This window comes from Apus apus, chromosome 1, assembly GCF_020740795.1.
Source record: "Apus apus isolate bApuApu2 chromosome 1, bApuApu2.pri.cur, whole genome shotgun sequence".
Taxonomy (NCBI): Eukaryota; Metazoa; Chordata; class Aves; order Apodiformes; family Apodidae; genus Apus; species Apus apus.
In genome coordinates, this window is record NC_067282.1 from 121,715,828 (window position 1) to 121,733,824 (window position 17,997).

At 43.8% G+C, this 17,997-nt stretch overlaps 1 protein-coding gene across 1 annotated transcript in view; it reads left to right on the forward strand.

Annotated features, from left to right (window-relative positions):
• Nucleotides 1-13,973: 13,973 nt before the first annotated feature.
• The window catches only part of OCA2 (OCA2 melanosomal transmembrane protein), a 179,470-nt gene continuing 175,446 nt past the window's right edge, over nt 13,974-17,997 (forward strand). Inside the window, exon 1 of the mRNA XM_051608617.1 lies at nt 13,974-14,313. Within this exon, the coding sequence (XP_051464577.1) occupies nt 14,093-14,313 (221 nt within the window). The 5' untranslated portion in view covers nt 13,974-14,092. The remainder of the gene's footprint in view (nt 14,314-17,997) is intronic.

Genomic DNA, 17,997 nt, shown 5'->3' on the forward strand with positions numbered 1-17,997 from the left:
TCTGTATTCCATTGCTGAGAAGTTTGGATAGATCACGTTGAAGGCAACAGTCCTTATTCCCACCAACTCTAGCATTCATTTACACTGGTTTGACTATTAAAAGTGGATTTAGAGTAGGTACAAATGTATTTTGCTCTGGCCTTATGGTAGGGAGAAGACTCATTAGTGTGACTGTCAAGCCTTCACAAGCCCAAAAGTTTTGTCTCCTTTCAGTTTATTTGCGTCTGTGTCCCACAGCAGGACTAGGGTGTCATCTCCTGAATATAAGGATAGGAACAAAGAGCAGAGTGGAGCCAAATATCAGACAAGGTGATAGTTTCTGCCAGCCTTCTGTTGAGCTCTGTGACCTGCAAACTTACTTTTCAGGGGCTATTTTTAATAGGGATTTTTAAAGGGATAGTGCGGTGATGGAGGACTGGAGTTAGAGATGAAACAAACTCATGCAGAGTTTTCTAAAGCTCAGTGCTTTCTGTGCCCATGGGTCTGCCCTGACACAAGGTGACTGTGATGCTCAGGTGTGCTCAGGGCAATGCCCTTGCTCTCTGTGCAGGTTGTCACATGCAGCCAGGGAAGGGAGCCCATTGTTCCCCAGCCAGAGTGCTGCCCTGCACAACAGCCAGTCAGTATGGGGCATTCCCACTTCCATCTCAGCTGTTAGAGGCTAAAAAACTTTGAATGAGAATAAAGAAAGAAAGGGAAAGGTGGGTGCCTGTCTGCCTCCCTCCCCCCTTGTGTTTCACTGTCACCATGTCATTTTGCTTTGTCAGTCAATGGTGAGGTTTTGATTGCATAAGTCTGTCATGTCACGTTGAACTTAATGTTTGAAAACCAAAATTACACGAGGGACTGGAAGATCATGTGGCTATTCTTCCAGCCAAGTTTCCCTCAGATCTTTAAGCAGCTGCTTCAGAAATGCATTCTTGCTGCAGACCTTCTGGAGACTTGGAGGGATTCACAGACGGGCTCTCTAATGACTCTTCTGTGCAGTGAACTTTCTGCCCGGGAATGCACGGTCTGCCGTGAATACCAACAGATAGAATCACTCATCAGGGGTGGTTTATTTAAAATAAGCTGTACAGAGAGCCCACCCTTGGTCCCTCTTTCAGGGAAACATACTCAGGCGTACTCAGGCATAATCCAAACATTCTGATGAGCAACAGCAGTAATTGGTACTACTTATAATGCACTTCCTCCAAATCTCAAAATACTTTACAGCTTTGCTGAATGAAACCTAATGGACAAACGTTGTTTAGCAGACAGGGCACACCTTAGCCCTGAGACAAGCTTAGATGCATAGTAAAGCAGGGAACAAACAATCCTGTTTCTTGTCTCCAGTTTTCATGGCAGCTGCTAGTCTGGGGCTTCACCTGCTAATCTTACATGCCTAAAACAATCTCCAGTTGCTGGAACACTTAAACTGCTTGATCACTTTGAGGATTTTCTTGCTCTTCCATTTTATTTTGGTAGGAAAGCTCTGTTTCTGTGCTATATTTGAAATACTTTCTTCCCAGGTATACCTAAACGAAATAATTAATAATTCATAATGAAATAATTCATAATCCATAAACTAATTCATAATTCACAATGAAATAATTCATAAATAAAAAGAATGTCTGCCATGGGTGGAGGTGGAGGAAGCACTGTGGTCTCTAGGGAGCAGTGCCAGAAAATGGAAATGGATCAGCTGCAGCATTCCTTTCATAAGCCTCCTTTTCTGCTCTGGATCAGGACTGGCCTGGTGTCCTTCCCTTCCTGCCTTTCCTCTGCCCAGGCTCTATGGGCTGACTTGCCAGCACAATGGTTGCAGTCTCTTAGTGATTTTGACCTTGGGGCCCTGAGCTTGCATAGTTCAGCCTTTCCCTTGGAGTCACGGATTTGGGCAACTTATATTTGTAACCAAATATATCTCACAAGCTAAGCATTTCAAACCTATTTACATCTTTGAAGGGCTTGATCCAAAGCTGAGCGAAGTCAGTGGAAAGACTCCCACTAGCCTCAGTGCGTTTTGGATAAGGCCCCGAGGCGAGGCTCGCATTCCCTACATTTTAACATGGATTTGGATTTTCATAAGCTGTAACACTCCAGAACGCTGCCAGTTTCACAAATCTACATCCTATGGTGTGTGCTTTCAGCTCCTTAGTTTTGTTAAAATGCTTTAAAGCTGAGAGAGACGTTAACAAATTTGTCAGGGCTGTAAGATGAACCAGTGTGCCATCAACAGCACGGAGACACCAGTTAACATTGAAGATGTTTCCTTCTAGTGCGTGATTGTTTGTATCTAAGAAGCATGAATGTGTGTAAAAGCAGGCTCATTTGTAACGTGAGGCACGTAAGAAGCTGTGTACAGCAGTAGGGTGCTAGTGGAGTGTCCAGCTCCACAAAAGAAAGTTCTAAATGTGTCTCTTTTCATTTTCACACTTGCTTACTCAGTAGGAGCATAATAAATGTTTAATTCATAGCAGAGCAGGTTATTAGAATAGCACTGAAATTTCTAATCCAAACTAAGTCTTATTAGCTCCATCAGGTCTGACCCTGTCCTAGCTAAAATCAAAGCAAAACTTTATTATGAACAGAAACAAATCCCTTTGGCTCTCTGGAAAGAAGAATAAGTACTAATGATGCCTGAAATCAGTAGAGCGACATCCATTTACAGGGTCACTGTCTGGCTCCTGGAGTGCTTTTTTTTTTTTTTTGCTATGACTATCTCAGGAGTATTATTTTTGCATTAATTGCTTTGTAGAACAGGAAATAGTTTTGACCTGTGGTGATGATTAATTTCTGAATATAGCCACAAAACTATTTAGTAAAGGAAGGAAACAATTTTTAAAAAAATGGAAAACAATTTTGTAAGAGTAAAAAAACTCAACCCTCCAACTTTTTAAAACATTCAATAAGAAAATGGATCTACACAAAACACTTAACTAGCTCCCTTAAATGTCACCTTTGATTTTATCATCTTGGATGGACGGCCTGTGTCAACAAATCCTGTAGCAGTTATTTTTACTTGCAATGAAGGAAAAATTCCAGTCATATTAGAAAGCTATGAAAAATTTACATTCATTTTGAAAAGTGTTATCGTATGTGGTATACTGCTTTGTTTGTCCGTGGAAGTAATTGTTGTGCCAAAGGTAATTTCACAAAGCAAACTCCAGTCTGATAATACTAGGACAAAAAGACCAGCCAAAAACCTGTTAAGTCTATCTCACTGCTACCTCCATTTGCACTTGGGTCCTGTAGGAAAAAGATCTATTTTAATCTGCTTTGCAGCACGTTTGGAATAAAGGAGAAACCAGCATTACTGTGAACTCTGGTCTTCTGCACCTGTTGGTATTATTTTTTTCCATGGTACAGCTGCCAAGGCATATGGAAGCTGTAATTCCTTTGTGCAGAGAGACTTCTTATCATCATCTTTTCTATGATGTAAATTCAGGCTAACAGCGGACAGGAGAAATGTGACGTGATCGCTTATTGTGTATCAGTATTCTGCTGCAGCAATTTCAGGCACCTGCAGTTTATTAAGTTAGACATGAGAACAATTGACACGGTGGGAATAACAATGTTCTAGACATTTGGTGGGCTGCAATATATTTTTTTTCCTGCACTTTATTTTAGGGAGCTTGGTGTTCAGCTTGAAAGTCTGTAGAATAATCTGTTAAGAACTTGTAACATTTATTAGTAGAGTATGGGCATAAAACTAAGAAAAATTTGACCTCTGACATCTCTGTTTCTTTTTCACTTGGCAACCTGAACTTTTATTTTTTTTTTCTTTTTTTCTGAAGTGGAGCTGAAACTTGCCAGGCTTATTTTAATGATTGCAAAATACATTGTCCATTTGTCAACTCCTCCCTATTGTCGCACACATTACTAAAGAAAATGAAAATATAAAGACCTTTCTAGGCAACAAATTACAGAATAGAGCACTACTGTATACTTAGCCTGACATGTCTGAAGGACAAAGAATCCAGAGTAAAAGTAACAACACTGGCAATCTGTAATAATGAATAAAAACCCACAGAAGACATTTAAGAGTTCAGGACACTTTTTCCTAACAGCCTCTCCTTCCTGGGTTGCTGTCACCCTGTGCTTGCAGCAGCTGGGGAGACCCAAGATAGGCCTGGGTGTTTCTTGCCCGTCTCTACCTAAAGAACTCAGCAGTTACCCACAGAAACTCTTCACTGTGATCTGAAAATGTGAAATCTCCTTGCTTCCTTGTGACCATGTAATGATAGGTTATGGAAGTATAACAGAGGAGTACCAAGCTCTCAGAGGTCCTCTAACAAGGCTGTACTGCAGGAGTTTTACTCATCAGCGTGGATCATTCCATGTTCTTGCACAGAGGTGCTTTAAAAGGCCTTGGGCATCTCAGCAGGCTACTTAGCTTTCTTGAGAAACGGTGTTTCCTGTTGATCTTGTTTTGAAGAAAATGTAGAAATGTTAACTTTACGGCATGAGAAGCAGCTTTCAAAGCTTAAGGAGAAAAGAAAACCCTCCCTGGAGTTGCACTTGGGTCATGACAGGATGGAGACCTTTTCCTTTCAAACCTGCCTGGTTTCTCAGCGTCTCTTAATCAGAGCAAGCTGCATGTGCCGAATAGTCTCCACCTACATTTTACAAGTCTCTTTTAGGGTCTCCTTATTTTTTTCCCAAAGGCCTAAATTCAATAAAATCTATTTCAAAGTTGCACCGTTTTCCTTCTGATACAGACTACTTCGAACACAGTCTTCTGAATCTCCAGGCTCATAGAGGTAGATAGTATTTAGCTTCTTACTACTTGGCTGGTTAGCAGCTTTTTTTCTGCCATTTGTCTAATATGTGGAGAGCATTTTGGCTCAAGTGAGCATGCATCACTGGCCCTTGAGCACAGACAATGCAGTTATCACGCTTGAGTAGCATTGGCTGAATAAGTTGTTCAGTGGCTTTTTGTTTTAATATTGACATGCCCCTTTACTTGTGCAGCTTACCAGCAAGAAATCTACTTCAGTGTGCACACTGGTTCAGTGATGTGACAGTACTAAGCAAGCCTTCAAATGGCCAATCTGCAGAGTTGGTCCCAGTAGCTGTACAGCATTACTCAGTGCTACAGTTTTCGTGTTCCCAGTGGCTCCAGCCCTGGATGCAAAGCTACTGCTGTTTGCTGGAATTTCACTCACCGAAGCTGAGATGTCTTTACAGTGCACCCCTCCCTCAGACCCAGGTCCCTTGGCAGTCGGGGGGGGGTACAAGTACATCCAGAGCATGGTGCATTGACCCTGTCTTAAGGGTTAATGCTCCCAGCAAGGCCAGGGAGGTGATTCTCCCCCTCTACTCTGCTCTGGTGAGACCCCACCTGGAGTGCTGTGTCCAGTTCTGGAGCCCCCAACAAAAGAAGGACATGGAGCTGTTGGAGTGAGTCCAGGGGAGGGCCACAAAGGTAATCAGAAGGTTGGAGCCCCTCTCTCAGACATACCGAGAGAGTTGGGGCTGTTCAGCCTGGAGAAGACAAGGCTTCAGGGAAACCAAGGAAACCTTCCAGTACCTGAAGGAGCTACAGGAAAACTAGGGAGGGACTTTTTACAAGGGTATGTAGAAACAGGACAAGGGCTAATGTTTTCAGACTGGGTAAGGGTGTAGATTTAGAGATTAGGAGGAAATTCTTTGTGTTAGATGGCACAGGCTGCCCAGGGAAGTTGTGGAAGCCCCCTCCCTGGAAGTGTTCAGGGGCAGGTTGGATGAGGCTTTGTGCAGCCTGGTCTAGTGGGAGATGTCCTTGCCTATGGCAGGGTGGTTGGAACCACATGATCTTTAGAGGCCCCCTCGAATCCAAACCATTCCACGATTCTGTGATTCCATACAGTGAATGCTGCAGCAGGAGCTGCCCGTGGGGACCCGGCACTGGCCTGCTCCTCCGTGATACCCGGTTTTAAAAGTGGGCTCTCCTCTTCAGCGTTCCTGATTGATTGAGTGATTGATGGATGGATGGATGGATGGATGAATGAATGAATGGATTGATTTTCCCCGGGAAAAACCCGTTCCTGGCCGGCTCTCAAGGCTTCCAGCAGGGGTCAGCCTGTGCCCGCCTGTGCGCAGAGGAGGAGGAGACTGCTGCGGGGCCGGGGCTGCTGCGGGGCCGGGGCTGCTGCGGGGCCGGGGCTGCAGCCCTCTTCGGTGAATAGCCGAGGCTGTCGTCGGCGCTGAAACTCTGTTGCTGATGTTCAGCGCTGCCCCGCAGACCTAGCCCGACAGCGACCCGGGAAGGGCAGAGCCCTGCTGTCCCAGCTCCCTGCGCCCGAGCATCACGCCTGGAGTCTCTCCTGCTGGACACAGGCGCTGAGATGCGACTCAGGAAAGACAGGCTCTTCCTTCGATGTTTTGCTGGCAGGATGGCTTTTAGAAGCCTTGCCAAGTTGTGTCAACACTGTTTTCGCTCTCTGTAACATCTGCTCCAGCGTGCTCACTTGCCATATTCACTTTTCACCTCGTTTACTTCGGGCAGCCTGCTGGTTTTGTGCTTTCCTGGGATGCAGTTAAACAATACTTTTTCTTTCTGCAAGAAGGTCCCACCTGGGCTGCTCACATTTGCTCCTGTGCTGTGGGTCACTACCCAGACAGTTGCATTGATGCAATCATCTTAAGGCTGCACTTTAAAAAGGAAAGTAGCACAAAGGGTTGTTTGGTTTTTTTTGTTTGTTTGTTTCTTTTGTCCACTGGCTTGCCAGTGGTTTTTCTACAGTGTTACTTTTCTTTTGTCTTGTGGCCCTCAAATAGTCTCCACTCTTAAGCTGTTTGAATCCCATTTGTCCAATAAGCTTGTCCCCTGGGCAGACCTCTCTGTCATGACCATCATTATGACCAGCCTCTGACCTTCGTCCATGCACCTTGTCACCAGCTATGCCAAAAACCTCTCACAGCTTCCCTCACCACTCCTCCAATGCAGACCTCCTGCATACTGATTCTTTCCATTCCAATTTGGCCATTCCCTTCCCCACCAAGGCTTTCTAGCCCAGTGACCACCTCACTGCAGTGGGGACCTCTGTCCTTGCAAGGCCTCTGCTCCCATATCTCCCCTGAGCTCTGTGGATGGCTAGTGAATGCCAGTCCCCAGGAAGCAAGACCATGTCTCCAGGTGCAGCAGCTGCTGGACTGCAGCATCAGCTGAGCAGAAGAGATGAGACTTCACCACTTGGAGAGGCCGGGCTTTGACTCTGAGCGCAGGCAGGGTTTTTCCTGCATCCTCAGAACCCTCAGGTGAAGTTGTGGTGCTAGATCCCCTTCAACCCTGTTGAGCTCTGTGAGCAGCTGGGGGAACAAGCAGCTCGGGCACTAATTAAGTCGAGGTCTTGTCTATGTAGCAGGGACTGTTTCCTTAACACAGCTTTAAGATCTGAGCAGTTGAGAAAGAGGATTAGAGCAGCAAGGTCCAAGCAACAGGGAATGAGCAGCAGGGACTGAGCAGCAAGGTGTCAGAGCTCTTGCTGAGTTGGGAAGTTGGTAAGAGCTGTGCTCCGGCACAGGCTATGTCCCAGCTGCAGGAAGCCACTGAGGGGGAACAGAGACTGTCTTGCAGCAGTGGGGTTTAGGTGCTTTTGCTGAATTCTTGCAAGGTGCTGTGGCTGGAGCCTTTCCTCACTTTGCTGGACATGAGTGCCTATTCCAGACCAACAACACAGAACAGGTCACTGCAAATGACTGCATGCTGATGCACCTCCAGCAGATCTGGCCGTGTAGTGTGTGTATTGGGAAAGCACATTGCTCTCAGGCAGTCACTCTCCTCTTGAATAAGGAAACGAAGCATCTTGCTGGAAGCTATGAAGTTCTGTCAGTTCATGACTGTGGGATTTTAAATAACCTGAGGAGAGAGAACATAAGGTTCTTTAATGGTTTGTTGTGTCTGGGAGCCACCACCTGGGAATAGCTCTCGTGGGAAAAATTTGAAGCAATTTCTTCCTGGGCAGGCCAAAGAAGACAAAGTGTCTTAGATCCCATCACCCTGCTTCCACCTGCCAAATAGCTCTCTCTGCAGACCTGGACCAAGAATTCATGGGGGGCACAAGGGGGAAATCTTACTCATCTTTGACATGAGCCTCAGGCAGTCTTACTTGTACCTTTGGTGCATAATGATAAAGGTTTATCCACATAATTCCTCTTGTCACTCATTAGTGGCAAGCAAAGGCAACCCCAAAAGCATGGAAGGCTAAGTGGTGACAACCTGCTGTGCCTGGCCCCACAGCCCTGCTCTGCGTGCCAAGCTCTGCTATCTTCCCACTTGGTTCTGCAAGGGAGGGCTGTTCTGTGGAGTGTGATTCTGATTCTGTGCAATCCCTACCACCACCCTATGGGATAATGAGCATCCTGTTGGTAGGAAAGGCAGGAGGCTTGTGGAAAACAGTGGGACTGGAACATACTGTCAAATTCTGGATGTCAAACTCATTTGCTATGCCCTGTATTCCCAAATTGGCCTTACCTGCTTTGTACAGTTAGAAACCCTTTCTCTTTATAACAGAAAACACACCAGTTAAGAAATACTGAGAATTCTTGCTTGAACATCACAACATTAGACACCCCAGTATCTTTCCTTTACTCAAAATAAGTAAATATAAATAAGTGCATTTTAGCAGTGATAGTGCAGGAGTAGGTGTGTGCACATATGAAATATCTTTTTCTTTTCTTTTAGATCACAGATCTAGGGAAAGATTTTCAGCTGAGCTATTATTCTACAAGTCCCAGGATCGTTCTCTGCTGTCCCTAGGATGGCAAGGTCAGGGATACAGCAGCAGCTGTGCAGGGACAAGCCAATGGGAGGATTTCTGAGGTGTAGGGCTGGAGCCCTGCTCTGTTTCTCCAGGCAACAGATGAGGAAGAGCAACTCTCTTCTCTGCTGCTGAGACCATTTTAGGGTGTCTTTACGACAGGAGGCCAGTACAACATCACCTGTCTGACCTGTGGGGAAGCTGTCATGAGATGTATATCTGGAGAGAGATGCATATATAGAAAGTTGCCTGGGTGTGCTCTGTCAGTGTGAGTGCTCCTCACAGCAGCTCGTACCTGTGGCCTCTGCAGTGCTCCTGGCACAGGGGCATGCTGAGAGGAACTGGAAGGGAGATGAGTTTATTTAGATGCCGTGGAGACACCTCCCAGGCAGGCAAGATGTACCTTGAAAATTCCTTGGGAGGGAGCCTCCCTGGCAGATGCAAGCTCTTGGGGGCTGAATCTGACAGTTGCTTCAAGAGCCATGTTCTCCTACCCCTGGGTAAGGTAGGCATGTGAGCAGACTCTGAGCAGCAGCATCACACCCTCCCTCCTCAGTTAGCTATTTTTTAGAATTTGGGTTTCTGCCTAGTAATGGGAAGGTCACTTAGTGCAGGGGCAATGTTTTTTCTAGTCTTGGTGGGAGATAGGCTTTGATGGATAATAAGATGCACAAGTCAGGAAATAGGCTATTTATGAATATTACCTGGAGCAGATGTGATATTTTGTAGCCTCGTGGCCTCTAAAATTAAATTCTGCTTAATATTTGATTGCAAAAATGCTATGTTGTGCTTATTGATACTCAGGAAAATAATATTTCAAAAGATGATGTATTGCCAGCTACATCATTTGCCTCCAGCATTTTGTTTTGCAAACAGAAAGCAGGCTACACAAAGCATCTAACATAAAATAACTTTGCTGATCTTATTAGCATCTGAAAAGTTGAAGAAAAGATGAATTATGAGCTAGCAGTTTAAAGTGGATGTTCTACTTCTTGGACTTGGATGAAAGGGATAACAAACACGGTTTAAATACTGTATTAGCCCTTTTGTAGTCAAATTCTGGATGGGATCAGCTTCTAGCTGTGGCTAAAAAAACCCTGCTGGTTCAGGGCTTCTGAGAGATGGTCCCAAAATGAACTTTTCCTGGCTAAAATCTCTCCCTGCCTCCACATGATAACATCTCGCCTATGACTTATCACTGATAGAGGCATTGCAAGCTCAGAAAAAAGAAGAAATAAAAGCAAAGAAAATTTCTGTAACTACAGAGGAATGTGATCATTTGAGCAATTCTTGAATGGTAAATGCACTGATGTCTTAGAAGCTTAGATACCATGGTGATAGTTGCCTTGGCAATGTTTTAGCTACGTAGGTAATCAAGATCAAACCTGTTTCTTGTGGCAAAATGATGCTTTTTTAAAAAATATATTTTTGTAAAGCTTTTGTGGATGTGCAATAATGTGGTTTTATGGTTTTGTATCTAGGCATCAGGTTTTCTCTCAAGCTTCATGTCCTCAGCATTCTTTTATTTTTTCATTGCTGTTAATTCAGAAGGTAAATATCTTTCATGCTAAAGCTTTCTACTTATGAGAGCCTGACTAACTTAGTTCTTACTCACATCAAGATAAAAAATTCCCACTTTGGGGGTAAGGTAGAATCAATTTTAGAGGTCATATCTAGGTTTTAAACTTTTTAAAAATAGTACAGCCTGAGTTGCTGTAGGCTTACTGATCATGTTTTCCCAGCCTGACATCCTTTAAAAATCTGTATGTTTTCACAGCAGGCACTCAGATAAATCAAAAGTAAAGAAAAGCAGAGTAAGTGGGCAGATACCTCAATGATTTACAAAGTGTCTTAATAAAAGCACTATGTAAACATATAAAGTGAGATTGAAGGCAAAAAGCATTATTTTTTCCATTTGGATTTGGAAGTATTTGCATTTCAGAGTTGTCTATTAGCAGTCTGAAATCTTAGCACAGGCAAAACTGGCTGCTCCACTGTCACAATTTTAGCCAATAACCAGGTGACAGATGCTCTCTGTTACGCCTCCATTACCCTCCCAGGGGAAGATAATAAGAGGAATAAGGGAGAGAGGTTTCAAGGTTGGAAAATAAACCCAAACCTAGAATAGGTTTAATGAAATAATAAATAGTATTAATGCTTATGGTGATTTACATACAAATCTATACAAATATGTAAATGTGGATCCCACATTCCTCAATTGGTAATTGTTTCCTGACCAGTAAGGTCCCAAACTGGACTCAGGAGCAGATGGGGGTACGTGAGTCTGGGGTTCTGGTAACAGTCCACAAAAGCCTTGGAGCTGCCAAACAAGTCCTGCTTGGGGAGGCAGGAGAAGGCAACCTGTGCTGATGGATGGGGAGAGGGCATTGTCCAGTGGGGAGAGGTATTGTCCATTGAAAACTGGTGTCTTTGGTGTTTCTTGAGACATGCCAGCCACATCCAAAAATGGAAGCCCTATTAAGTGAATACCTGTCACCTTCTTCCAGTAATTCTCTATCTTCTCTTTCTTTTTGATCCCTTTCAAGTAAACCTAGAAGGAACAAGAAAGCTGTCACGATCCGGTATTCGGATACGTGGCACTTTTTTATTAAAGGTGATCCCAAATGGTGAAATTAAGACGCAAACGAGGTCAGATGTCACACGCACAACAAACTTTTATTAGAGTAACACAGCAAAGTCCCTAGAGCGGATAGGACAGGGAGGAAAACAGAGACAGAAAAGGAAGGAGAAAGCAGAAATACAGAGGACAGCAAGCAAGAGCATAGTTACCACCATGGTCCAGCGATGTCATCGGTGGGGAAGTGGTTCCTGGTGGGGAAGTGCTTCAAATGCACCCATAGTGTCACAGATTTTTATACAGTTCCTGCCCACTGCACCCCCACTTTTCTCCCTGAATAAGGGAGAAAATCCTGCTATCTTCTCTGTGCTCCTCCGAGATAGCAGGGGGGTAGGTACGGCTCCAGGGCTATGTCCTGCAGATAGTCTTTGTTTGGCTAAATGTTAAGACCAGCCATTTCAAAGAGGAGGTTGAGACAACTGGCACCACAGGATTAGTTTATTGCAGTGGAGTTTCAGTCCTAGGAAGTGGCTTGAGACCAGCACTCTTTGTCTTGTCCTGCTAAGTTGGTGGTTTTCATGAGATATCATATCAAGGCCTGGTTATCACTGTCCCAGCACCAGCTGTAGATCTCCTTTTTTTCTCCAAGCTCAGCATGTCCCACATTAAACTCCCCAGTTCTCAGGTACACATTGCAGGAGGGGAAGCAAAACAGTTGAGTGGGTTGCTGAGACATCTCTTTAGTCCATCAACAAATGTTGTTCAACTCTCAGATGCCACAAGACAGACAACAGATATCCTGAGTGCCAAAGTCCATCACTTATCTCTTGGATTGTTCGAGACAAGCACTGTACATTCTGAATGCCACAAAAGCAAAGGCTTGTTTATGCTGATGTTTTCCAGGGCTGCTAATCATAGAATCATAGAGCACCCCAGGTTGGAAGGAACCTTGAAAGACCATCTGGTCCAACTTTTCATGGGAAAGGGAGCATAGATGAGATTATCTAGCACCCTGTTTGGTCACATCTTGAAAACCTCCATTGATGAGGACTATAACACATCCTGGGGAGGTTGTTCGAGTGAATGATTGTTCTCATTTTAAAAAATTCCTTTCTTACACCAAGATGAAACCTGTCCTGGTACAACTTACTCCTATTGCCCCTTGTCTTCTCAATGTGGCTCCTTCTGAAGAGACAGCCTCTATCGTCTTTGTAGCTGCCCTTTAAGTAACAGGATACTGTGAGGGGCTCCCCCCTGAACATTCTCCAATGGGAGAAAAGACCTGGCTCCTTCAGCCTTTCATCTCAGGGCAAGTTCTTCAGCCCTTTGATCACCTTCGGGGCCCTCTTTTGGACCCCCTCCAGTCTGTCCATGTCTTTTTTGAATTGTGGGGACCAGGACAGGACTCAAGCTATTGTGTAGTGATGGGAAGAGTCAAGTTTGTCAATCTACTTGTAAAAGCAGGTGAAGAAGATTAGAATATGAGAACTAAGGGCCTTAGGAATAGAAAGAAAAAGAAATGCAGGACTGGAGAAGGGAATGGCACTTGGGAAATTCTGATTTAGATTTGGTTAGCAAGCCTGCCTTTGATTGGAGCCAAGATCTGCATTTGTGGTGACCTCTATGTTCAGTCTTTTCTTTCAGGAGCCTCCATTCCTTTCTAGCATGTAAGACCGAGAGACTTAAAAGCTGCACAAAATCACCATTAGCTTTTTGTTATTTCTGCTTCTAGTGAATTCTCCAGCCTGCTCCTTATTACTGTGCTATTTTTGCCCCACAGCCCTGCAGGTTTTCCAGTGTGTCCTGTGCTGAGGTCACTGCAGGGAGGAGCAGGTATGTGCTCTGACAAGGTTGCTGTCTCCCACTGAGGGGATGTCAGAGGCTGAAGGCCTAGCTAGTGCTGTCCTCTGTGGTGGCACTTCAGGCTGAAATGTTCCTGTGATTAGACTCCACAGCATGTGCTTAAGACAGGCTGATCTTTAACTCAGTCTTCATGTCTGATTTGTGCACTTTGTGGGATTCTGAAGTGTTTTTTATAACTTCTCACGCTGAATTTTAATGATGAGAGCATAAAAGCTTTTTGACTGTTATGCACCAAGTTTTATTATAATCACTGTTAATAATCGTATAATAGTACCTAATTTTCATCAAGGTTTGATTCACATTTCATAAACGCTGCTGACAACTGGTGAAATGGCACACTGTCTTTGTAAAATTCAAGTACCTGCTCTGCTTAATGAGGAGCCATCAGCTGCGGCAGAGCTTTAGGGTGATGGAAGTGTTCTGAGGGAGCCCAAGGGGCTGGGGGGAGAGTGGTAGCTTTGGTGGGACTGCTGCCACTGTAGCCACCCAAGAAAGGCTGTTTCGTGGTTGTGAAGCAGTCCTGCTGTATCTTGGGAACATGTTCTGCACCAGCAGCTCTTGTGCCTCTAATGTGTAGATGATTTTCGCTTCTTCTGTGGGATAGGCCAGTGCAGACATGGAAAAAGTAGAAAAGCCACCTGTTTATGTATTTCAATTATATTTATAATGGCTAATTTTGAAGTTCCAGGGAGGTTTAACATGTTGGAATGATTCCTGGTGGAAATAAAGCACCAAGAGAAATATCCAAAGGTGTACAAAAACAGTCTTCTGCTCAGCATTTTTAATACACCTGTACTTAAATAAAAATTGAGTCAATTCAATTTAATCCTAATATATTTGTTTTCATTTTCTTTAGGAGAACACTCCCCAGGAGCAGGTGTACTCGGATAACAAAGATGACAGTATAATTTCTAGGCAACAAGAAATGGAGCTGAGTCAGACACATTTACATCAAGACAGTTTATCTGCAAATGTGGAAGCCAAACCAGTGACCAGCAGTTGCAATGATCTGGGGCTATTAAAAGAGTATCATGGCATGGTAGCAAGTCTTGGAGAGCCACAGACCCTGTGTGAAAAACCAGCAATAGGGGAGGATGGCTGCGTTGCTCCAGGGAAGGAGTTCACTCCTGTCCCCATGCAGGGAAGGTAAGAATAAGGACAAACAGAAGATTAATTTTTTTTTTTCTTAATCTAAATTAATGTTTATTTCCTTGCAGAGCAGATAATGTATGTTCATTAAGTGAATGTTGCTTCTCCCACATAACGAACAGGAAGCTTGATGGGACATCAGAGTAGTCTTAATTGCTATGGGGAGGTCCTGGATCACCTGGTTTCTGAACTAATCTCAGCTTTAATAGCAGCCATGAGCCAATTTTGCTGTGTTTTCAAGATCAGCCACGTGCCTTTTTTCCTTGGTTGGTGTCACCAAGTGTCCCAAAAGGCACAGAGATAAAGCAGTTTTCATGTCCCACCTCCCACTTCTTTCAGAAAAATGCATCATAAGGCTGTAAACTGAACCCCTATAGCTAAGACTGAAATCACTCAAATGGCACTAATAATGCCACTGTGACAGCTGCCACATCACTTGAGATGAGCACAAGGAGTGTGTGTTGCTTGTGTGCACACATGCACACATTCCTTGTGCATCAGGAAATGTGCAGGACTGGGGGCAGGGGTGCCAGTCTTCCCTGTTGCAACAGATACACCATCAGCAATTCTCCCTGTAGGCATTTAGAAGTATTTTATAGACCCCAAAATATTGCATCTGGCTTTTTAGACCTTTCTTGTTTACACACTCAGTTTGTTAAACCCCTTTAGTAGCAGGGTGGAGTAAGCTTTGCACCATCAGCAACCACTCCACATGGAAGGCTGGACAGCCAGGAAGGACTGTCAGCTTCTTTGGGCAGTTTTGAGAATTTGTAGAGGTGACCTGATAGAGGCTAAAGTGAAAGCAATGCTGTACCTAATCTAAGCTCTTGCAGAGCCCAGGCCTTGAGATGCTCCTTGGGGCTGTGTGCATCAAGCAAGATGGCTTACATTGCTGTGGTGGAATGCCAGCATTTCCAGAACCTGATTCTTGAGACTCTTGTTGCATTGCTACAAATCAGGAAAAAAAATGTGGTAGATTTCACAGGAATTTCATGTTTGAATCAGATTTTTTTAAAAAAAACTAATTAAAATTAAATAAACATAAAGGTATGGTTTATTCAATTCTGTAATTAAAGTGGGTCAGAAGTGTAATGCAGATCAGAATCCTGGGTAAATCTTATCTGAAATCAGCTAGGGTTTTCATCTAAAGAACAGAATTTTATTTTTATTTCTCTCTCTCCTTCTCTCTCTCCCTCCTCTCCGTGTGGTTCTCCACAACTCTGTGTCAGGTGGGAGGTGCAGTCCTGGGGGCTCCCCACAGTGATGGGCATGCTGGTCACATCCCTACATTGCTGAGCATTGCTGAGGTCTGTCACCTGGCCCCTGCATCTCATTTAGGAAGAAATCTGCTTATACTGGGAGTGAAAGAGGTTTTAGCAAGTTTAGTTTTCCAATTTTAGTAAGTTCCCTGATCTGTGCAAGGGGGAGCCAGGCTAGCTGGATGAGCTTTAATGCACCCCTTACTTACCTACAGTGTGTGTAGGTAAGTCTACAGCAAACCAAGTCAAGGTGTTATGTGCATCCAGAAGTGTTTCCATCAGAGTGAGAACTGGAAATCAATAGAACTATGCTTTCCAAATATGAAAAAAAACCCCAAATTGACAGCTTGACCACAAAAGCCATATAAATCCTTTAGAAATGATTTTTTGAGTATTTCAGGATTTGTTGTGTTGACTAAGAGTTCTACCCACAGAATCAAATCTTGCAGAAGTTCTTCAGCATGGGGCAGGGGTGAGTTAATGTTGTCTTGTTTTGAAAGGGCATCATAAATACAAGGCAAATGAAAGGCTGACAGGGGAAGGGAAGCACTGAGTGCATGTGAAGATAGAGTTTTGCTTCTGTGAATTCACATATATGTCTTACTATGGGTGTGTTTACCAGTGCTCTTTACTGTCCTGTCAACTGTCCTGGTGCAAGAACAAAAACCACAATTGTGTTCTTATGGGTGAGCTCTGTGAACCAGAGTTTGGAAATCATGGTCACAGATGCCAGAGGTGAAAAATACTAAATCATGGGTGTGCCACCTTCCTGCAAGTGCAGGCAGTTGCTCCAAGTCTTCCAATAACACCTTTTTTGTGTTGAGTAAACTGTAGTTGTTGTGAGTGATTTAGGAATAGATGTACAACTACAGAACCATGCCCATGCTTCCTTACAGACAAATGTGTATCTGATCTTCTAGAGTAATATAATAGTGCTCAGGAAAGGATCTCCTGAAATTTCTCCTTGTTGATCTTTACCTCTCTTACTCCTCAAATATTGATTTATTTTTTTTTTTTGGAATGGCTTTTCTTAGTCAATGTACATTAGGTGCAGTTAAAATACTGATATGATCTGTGTGACCCCTCCAGTATAATTGTCCTTAAATCACTGGTACTACTTCACAGAATACAGATATAAACCTGGAAGAACCTTTGCAGAGTCACAAGTTGTTTGATTAGTTTTAATACAGTGAGAGCTTTTCATGTAAATTGTCCCTTTGCTTGCGAAGAGAACTGCTAATGATTAAAAGAAACAGGAGAACATGCTTTCCCCACCCCTCCATAAAGGGGTTCACTAAATTGGCATGTCTGTATGGTTTATTCTAATGAGTCTACTTAACTTAAATTGCTGAATTATCTTTCAGATGTAAGATTCCTAGGTTCTCTTAATTGTTCAAATGTATGCTGTGACAAGACTTTCCAAAGATTCTATTGAACAGAACAGGGTATTTATCAAAGTTGCTAAAACTATCTTTAAGAAAATGGTCTTGAGTTAAGCAAGGCTCTTTTCTTGGGGACATTCATATCCAGCCTTTTCTAAACTGAACATTTCTATCTGACTGCAGCACAATCCTGCAGGAATTTTGTGTGTATTGTCTTGTGCTGCCTGGCTATCAAAATCCCTTCTCATTTACCTCCTGTACTGAAGAGCAGTTCATTCTGTTTCCAGCAGTTCCTGCATTGCTTTAGGCATCCTGTGCTCTGCTTAAAGAGGTCTGGACCAGCCACAGTGGTCACTCCAATGACTTTGTCTTTCCAGAGCATCCATGCCACTGAAGTAAGTCTGTCCACCCTCTTTGTGAGCAACACACATTCTTCAGTCCTGCTCACTTTGGGAGCTGCTGGCATGCCTCTCTGAAGTGAATGAGCCCCAGCAGCATTCAGTGGGAATGCACCAAGCCTAGGTGCACATTTATAGGGAAATATGGCGTAGTTTCGTCTTTTGGAAATACAGGTTTTAAAGTACTGCAAAGCAGCAGTGAAGTCTGGATTTTGATTTTGTACTTCTGTCATTCTCCTCAGCCTTTAAAAAATGGATTGACCAGGCTCTTTTTCGTTATAGTGACATGAAAGTGTTTTTTGCCTTTGATAGACATTCATCCAAACTGCTTTGGGCTGAGCTTCCTGAGTACCTTACCTTGCAGGAAGATATCACGCTGCTCTGAGGCCACATGAGTAATGCTCTTCAGGTCAGCCCTAACATCTCCAAAACAAGCTACTTGCTTCCATCTTGTCTCTTCACTTATGGGTTGTGGCCACAAAAAAGGCCCCTTCATTGCCTTGATCTCCTTTTCATCAGTGCTACTTCCAAGGGAAAAGCTTAATGGCATTGCTTTATAATAACCAAATCTGAAATCCTCCTTTGTGATTCACAGGAAGGGGGTGAAGTCAGCTGTTTTCATCTTAGGAGTCAGTGAGCTCT